Consider the following 8,219-nt stretch of genomic DNA (forward strand, 5'->3'; position numbering starts at 1 on the left):
AATATGCTAAATAAAGCTGACAAAGAGCAATAATGGAACATTCATAGTACATGTTGGCAGTAGGGCTGCGTGATTTTGGGAGAAATCAATTGTGTATTTATTTTATTTAAAATGTATTTAATTTATTGAATTTATATAAAAGTTATGCAAATAATAACAATAACAACAACTGAATCATGCAGTCCATATATTTAATTTAACTAATTAATTAATTCGTCACAATTTGATAATTACACTAAGCCAAATCATGATTTCCGTTTTATTTCAATTATCTGTGCAACCCTAGTTGGTAGACATCAGTGTTAAATTTGTTGATTAATAATTTTCGTCAACGACATTTTTCAATGACAAAAACGTCAGTTCTGAATGACAAAAAATATGGGGAAAATCTATTGACATTTTTGTCAACAACTAAAAACAAGATGACTATGTTAGGGAGGGACGATGTGGGAAGAAATTTAGTTAAAACTTATGTGTGTGGAAGGGAGAGTAGATGCGTACATTTGAACTGTAACGCTGACCTGCCTGGAGAGACTTGCGTTTGCATACTTGCTGTATATCTCATTAAACGTTCAAAAATTTCAATGTGTGGGAGTAAGAGAAGGGTAGACATATGATAAATTATAAAAAGTGAGACGACACGAAAGATAACTCAACTCAGTCCTTTTTTCTGTGCACACAGAAAGCCCCACTCAGACAGCACACAAGTATTGAATTCAGTTCTCTTTCACGTCTTATGGCATTTAAACTGACGAATACACACAAAAAGATGTCAAATTGTCCATTTTGGCGAGTATTCACATAAACACACTTGGTTATGGCTTAAGTGAACATAAAGGTTGTGAGAATATCGGATGTGTATCTTTATTGGATCTGTGCTTTCGGTCTTAAAGGGACAGCAGCCTATTTAGCTGCTGCTATCCGTGACATTCATGTTAATTCAACAACAAAAGAAAAAGAGAAAATCACTCACTTCTCTTAACTGAATCACTTTTGTAAACGGATTCATATAAAATTATTTTATATAAATAAATGTCTGCTTGAAAGAATAAAGAATGTCACTGCATATATGACCATTAGTCTTTCCTTGAAAAGATGATCATGTTCTTGTTACTTTATGCGATGTGGGTTTATTTAATTTTAAGATAAAGACATGTTATGAGTCACAGCAGTTAAATCTCTGTTTATATTGCATAATATCATAATGTCATTCATATTAACAGGTTTTCTCCAGGAATATACGTATATATTGAGTTTGGGAATGGTATCATATGGAAAATGCCATCATGATATAATTACCTTGTATAAAAAAATCTAATTTCTTCATTGCGTTTTTTAGGCTATACCATAAAACTGCCCAAAATATTATAAAATATTGCCTCACAATTTCATTTATTGTAACACAAATTATTTTTCATGCAGTTCAGTCTAGCTAGCATTATTATAAATCCTGAATTGAGAATAAAAATGTCTTTGGATTGTAAAGTCTTTGAAATCCGTTTTTTGTATATACACAACATTTATTAATGAGTCCCAGCTGTGAGTCACTTTGTTGTGGGTGACTGCTAAAGTTATTCCATATGTGTCACAATGTTTCTTCATGCCCATGGCTACCGTACACACACTCTGTCACAGTGTATGGGTCGTGTGTACTGTTCTTATGTTTGTAAACATGGTCTGTCAAATTTAAGCCTTAGTTGATCCTTTTGGTTCAGTTTAAAATTAAATTAGCCCCCCCCCTAAACACAGGGCAAATCAGGGGAACACAGGGGCATGGAATCAATCAAATTAACACGAGGAGAAACTGGGTCACGGGGAGCAAAACACACAGTCAGTCCAGAACCCTGACAATTCACCCCCCTTCCGGAAGGTGCATCCTTGCACCGTTGAACAACAGAGGGGTGGGAACTAAGGAGGAGGTTCCAGAGGAGGACGGACACCCGGGAGGGGGCCGGCAGACAGAGTCCAGGGAGGAGACAGGATGGGCTTGGAGCAGGAGGAACCCAGCTGGACCTAGGCCACAGCCATAATGTCGGCCCACGGTGGAGCCGACGGAGGGAGGAGCCATGGAGAAGGAATGGCCGCCGACTCCAGGGGGCCAACCAACGGCGGCGGAGCAGGGGGTGGAGGAGCCCAAGACGGAGAGCCGATGAGCCAGGGCGACGTGGAGGATCTGGAGGTCCTAGGCGGAGCAGATGGTGCCGGCGAATTCCGCTCGAGGACCATTTTCGGACAACGAAAATGCGTGTCGTCCGGGTAGCTGGTAAGTTCGGCAAGGGCCAGAAGCAGTCTGGTATTGTCCTTGAGCGAGCGTTCCCCCTGCTCCAGCAGGAGGAGGAGGAATTCGGGGCGAAGGAGGGGATCCATAGAACACAAAGGAAACAAAACACTGAGGGAAAAAACACGGAAACAAAAACTGAGGGTAGACACACGGAGGTTACTGTTTTTTTGGGTCGGTTCTTCTGTCACGATCTGTGCTAGGAGGAGCGCGGAACGAGGAACAAGGAGACGTGGAGTACATAAACAGTCTTTAATCCTGGGAATGACAGGGGAATTTCACAACATCCAACAAGTAGAACCGACAAAGGAAGACTACACAGACTGGGGCTAATAAACACAGGGCAAATCAGGGGAACACAGGTGCAGGGAATCAATCCAATTAAAACAATTAACACGAGGAGAAACTGGGTCACGGTGAGCAAAACACACACAGTCAGTCGAGAACCCTGACAATCATTAGTGACTTTCAAAACATTAGATAATATTACAGACCTCAAACTTTTGAATGGTAATATATATTTTCTTTTATACAAAACTCAAAGCAAATGATAAAATATTATATGGAGAATATTTATTTTGAATTAAGTTGGCATTATATTTTTTTCTTTTAGAAAGTTGTATGTATAAAGTTGTATGTATAAATTAAAATATTTGTAATTGTTATCAGTCCAGAACCCTGACAATCATTAGTGACTTTCAAAACATTAGATAATATTACAGACCTCAAACTTTTGAATGGTAATATATATTTTCTTTTATACAAAACTCAAAGCAAATGATAAAATATTATATGGAGAATATTTATTTTGAATTAAGTTGGCATTATATTTTTTTCTTTTAGAAAGTTGTATGTATAAAGTTGTATGTATAAATTAAAATATTTGTAATTGTTAAAATCTAGGGCTGCCAGAAGATAATTCCGCATGTGTTAAAAAAATGTCATGTTAAACATTTACATAATATCTGAAGTTAACATGGTGAGTCTGAAAACACCCACTATATTTCAGATTTTCTATTGACCTTCTGGTGGACACCAGTTTGAAAACCCATATATGAAAGTACTATGGTATTTATGTCATACCATCACTCAAAATAGCACCTTTTTGTATAGGGCAAATACAACTGGAAAAACATCTATAAATTCCTATGATACAGTACTATGGAGATGGCCAAGTAGAATTTTGGCAACATAAGCACAATACTTCTTTGAAGCTTGAAGCCATTTAAAGATGGTTTTCAGACGTTTTCACTGTCCATTGCAGATTCAAGAAAGCACAGCTGCAGATCTATAAGATGCATTCTTCTTGTAACACATTTCCTTGCTGTGCTTCATCTGGCATCCAGACCGCTCAATGCTTGTGACCCATCGCCATTCCAACTTTTCCAACTGCATGTCTCGACAAAGCCTGTGAACAACAGAAGATGGCCTGAGCCTTTCAATGGCCCCTCACCCTTTTTTTTGTGTGTATCACCAAGTACTCTTGTTCCACTTCGGGCGGCCTGCAGGCAGAGAGAGAGATGAGTCACAGAGAAGCTTTTCCACTACATCTCATAACATTCTTCTGTCTGGGAACAGCGGATATGCAGAATCAATCGTGGCTGGGCAGCATTCGCTGTTTCTCCCCTCGCTGCTTTGATTTTTCCATTAGAGCATCAGTCTCTTTTGTCCACCCCAATTTTTTACTAAAAATCAACAATGGAAAGCATGTCGTAGTCTTCTAAGAGGAGATGTCTCAGCGATGTTAGATTTCTTCTCAGTCAAAAGGGAGTCAATCTGTCTTCTGTGTGCTTGTGTTGGAAACATCATTCAGTTCAAGTAATTTCAGGTGTGAGAACGCTGTTGTCATTTGGAAATGTATGCAGGTTTGACAGCTGTTGTTTACCTCCATTAGACTATAATAGTACATGCTGATTTTTTTTTTATATGAGCCCTATTTGTTGCAGACTCAATAATTTTTACAAAGAGGCATAACTCCTCCTCTTGTCCCCAGAGCGATCATCTCCAGGCTCATATTTGTACCTCTAAATATTTTCATACAACAAAGCAACCCAGTTCTGTCTGTGCTCTGAGCGTGTCAGTGTGATGTAATATTTGTTTTCAGTTTTGAAGAGCAGATTTTACTGACCCATATTTTTCCTTACTATCCAGCGGGTTAACTGTGGGCACTATAAAAAGATCTGAAAGACGCTTCTACAAAACATTTCTGAGAGAAGTTTGGCAGAGTTTAGTTTACACATTTAGTATGTGCATCGAAGTTAGAGTCAAAGTCAAAGACACGGATCAGTCTCAATCTTGCTTATCATGTATCAGTAAATATACGGGACAGGACTGCCATCGTGGGATGCTGTACTTGTGATGGGTACCATAGCTTGTGAATGGGGGTCCTACTCTCAAAAATATTGTCCTAGCCCCTTGATGCGTGATAATGTCACAAAATGTGCTGCTTAATGATGGGCCAACTCATCAGACAACCAACTAGTCATTTAGTGAGGTTGACTTTTATCTAGATTTTTTTTCTAGATACATTACTGTTTAAAAGTTTGGGTCAGTAAGATTTTTAAATACTTATATTCAGCAAGAATACATCAATTCATCAAAAATGGCAGTAAAGACGTGTAACAGAATTTTTTTTATTTCAAACAATTGCAAATATCCACAAAAATAAGCAGCACAACTGCTTCTTATTCAACCTTGATAATAATCATAAATGTTTCTTGAGCATCTAGTCAGCATATTAGAATGATTTCTGAAGGTTCACTCAAAAGCAAAGTAAATCACTGTTTCCCACAATTTAAAAACGAAATAATAGGCCATCCTATTGATGTAAACAACTGAATAATTGATAAAGGATGTGAAAATAGTGTCTCTATTCTAAGTAGAATCCATAGAGCTGCACTATTCACATTGCCATTATTGGAGTCAGTTCTAACATATAGTACCTTTCATCTGAAGGTCTGATTTAAGAGGCAAAAAGGTTGATAAACAAACCATCGGAGAGCAAGAGCACAAAGGCAGCAGCTCACTATAGATAGAAATTCTCCTCTGTAACCTTTGTGTCTTGAAATAGAAGCACCCACTTGTTTCCCCATAAACCTAGGCAGCCATTTACTAGGGACTTACTCCATCCTTGTGTTTTATTTAATATCAGTTCTCACCGTGCTCTGTTTGGAAACGTCAGGCCAGGCCTGAGTGGTGAAAGAGTTAAAGACACAGCAGAAAAAGACACACAGATGTTCTCTGTCACATTGAGCAGCAGCTGCTGAAAACAGCCCTGTGTTCAGGCTGACTGATGTAGATTGCTGCGAGCAGCTCCACTCCGTATGGAATACGGACCTCATATGGCATATTCTGATCCGCTTCCAAATTCCACTGCTCATATTATAGGCCCAATAGAAGCCCATTTACCAGGTGTTAACGGTTGTATCACCTACAGACCAGTTAAATCGGTGAAATCTCAAACATGCCAAAGCCAGAGGCACTATGCTGGCTGTTTCACAAAAACAGGCCAGTGAGGTACTTAAAGCTGAAGCGTGTAATTTCTGTTCTTCAGGAGTCATCAAATGTGATAGCAAAAATCATGACTGTTTCCGAAAAGGTTTCCTCCCGTCTATTATTGTTTGATCAAACAGAACCTGCCTCAAATGCATGCCGTTGGTTGAACCATTGTTGCTGTGATGAGTAATTTGGAACAATAGTACTTTTTAGGCAAATCAACCTAATACTTGACTCTGTGTAAGTTATGAATGGAGTGCTTTTGCCAAAAAGTGTTGTGAGTGAAGCATGAGTGATTTATTGGTGGAAGAAAGTGTGACACCAGTAGTTAGTGCTCCACAGAGTCTCTTTTATGTCTGTGCTGCTGTTAGTGAAAGTGATAGAGTGAACAGCCCTTAGAGACAGGCATAGCGTTCTTCCCCGTGTCTGCTGGGAAACAGGACAGTTTGCCATCCACGCAGCTCCATATGAATGCAAACTAAAAATGGTCATGGTGTATAACCTCAAATGACAGTAAAAGCTTTTTTGCATGTGACAAGGATGCATGGGCGACTGTCAGTACTGAACAATAGTTCTGGCCCACACAGCTGAGAAGAATGATTATCCTGTTGTTCCTCCTTTCTGATTAGCATTCCCAAACTATGAAGATTATGCAATGTTTATGTAAAAGTATACATTTCAGTCATTGATTATGCACTAAAAATGACCATAGTCCCATCTCAAGGGTTTTCATTTGGAAGTTGGAAGGCAGTGCAGAATTGTAGGTTTCGAGTGTGTAATTTTCACTGCTGGTCATGCAGCTCTTTTACACACACAGTATTCTAGTGCATACTCAAAGTTACAGTCCTAAAATAGAGAATTTTCTAATGCTAATGGGAAATTCAAGCCTTAAATCAAATGCACTGGCCTCAAACACTTATTTGTGGAAATGTTGTTACTTTTTGCTATAAAAACTGTATGTAGAGCCCTAGTATCATAGAACATGCTGTGAAATGTCCTTACTCCCACAATGTACTATTGTTGCTTTTTAATCATACTCGTCCATCTTTCCCTCTCTTCTTTCTTTAGAGTTGCTGGGTTCTGCCAAGAAGGTGAACGTCAACTTCCAGGACACTGATGGGTGAGTGGGACATATAAGGGCTTTATATGGCTCCATGTGGCAGTCTCTTGTAAACATGATCGTTCCTGTCTGACTGCCAAATATCCTCGGGATCTGCCAGAGCTCATGTGTGCTTGTTGGCTTAGAAAAACTTTTATCCAAGTCTCTTTCCCTCTCTTATCTAACTCACCCCCATATACATTACAGAACCGTACTGATCCATAACTGCTCTTTAATTTCAACCTAATCGATGCTTAATTATTATACAGTGATTAAAAAAATATTTTATTATTTTTACAAAATATTAAACCATGTGGCATTTAGGTAAATAAATGCATCACAGACACGCTTTTTAAGCAAAATATTAAAAGAAGTTTATTAGATTTTAAAGGGACAGATATACTGCTCAAAATTAAGACAATAGTATTTAAACCCTTTTTGGTAGTCAGATGTTACTACTGTACTTATATAGTTTTTTAATATAACTTCTTTTTGGCATGATCATTTTAGTTATCCATATACCCTGGGTTTTATATTATATATATATATCAGAGGTGTTCGGTGAGATTTGACAGAAAATGCCCATAAACATTGAAAAATAAAAAATGTTACGTTTAAACCTAGGGATGTAACGATTACCGGTTTGACGATAAATCATGATAAAATTCCCCGCGGTTAGTATCACCATTTCATATTTTAATTATCATTAAAACCGTATTAGATTACCGCGATTTGAACAACTCACGAAAAGTCAATACTGTTCAGCATAAAGCAGTTTTCAGTAACGGTCTCATGTGCGCACAGCTTTTTGAGTGAAAACAGGGTGGAAAAGCTGGGAGGTTTTAAAAGAGTGCTAAGGGAATTATACAAATGAATATATGAATGAATTATTTATATGAATGTACCGCTGAAGGTTCTGACTGTCTTCAGAAACTATTTGAAGGCATTTTGTTTTCATCTTCGCTCCATGTAATACCTAAAGGAAGTGTTCTTAATCGCAATACTGCTTTGTCCACGGAGGTTACGGGAAACAGCTCTAATTCAGCTTTTCCATAAGCGCCACCTGCTGTCAGCAAGTGGATTTACAGAGACATATATTTACATTTAGCCTGTGTGCAGTTTCTGTCTGGCCAAAAACAGACCAAATTTGCATGCCCTGCTGTAAATTTTGACCTGTTGATGAAAAACAAGCTTATGTGGATTCTACACATTTAAACAATTCAGATAAGCTATCTAGAATTACTTATGGAGCAGATAAAATACATATCATAATTTATTAATCTATTATAATTTAGACTTAACCCTTTTCTTTATTTAAAGGCTGAAATGTGAGGTTTACCTTTTTAT

General features: G+C 38.0%; 1 protein-coding gene across 1 annotated transcript in view; it reads left to right on the forward strand.

Annotated features, from left to right (window-relative positions):
- LOC107590439 (caskin-1-like) overlaps window positions 1–8,219 on the forward strand; it is a 93,401-nt gene that overhangs the window by 50,633 nt on the left and 34,549 nt on the right. Inside the window, exon 2 of the mRNA XM_016279182.1 lies at window positions 6,842–6,893. Coding sequence (XP_016134668.1) covers window positions 6,842–6,893 — 52 coding nt within the window. The remainder of the gene's footprint in view (window positions 1–6,841; window positions 6,894–8,219) is intronic.

The sequence above is a fragment of the Sinocyclocheilus grahami genome, unplaced genomic scaffold (genome assembly GCF_001515645.1).
Source record: "Sinocyclocheilus grahami isolate Dianchi unplaced genomic scaffold, SAMN03320097.WGS_v1.1 scaffold127.1, whole genome shotgun sequence".
Taxonomy (NCBI): Eukaryota; Metazoa; Chordata; class Actinopteri; order Cypriniformes; family Cyprinidae; genus Sinocyclocheilus; species Sinocyclocheilus grahami.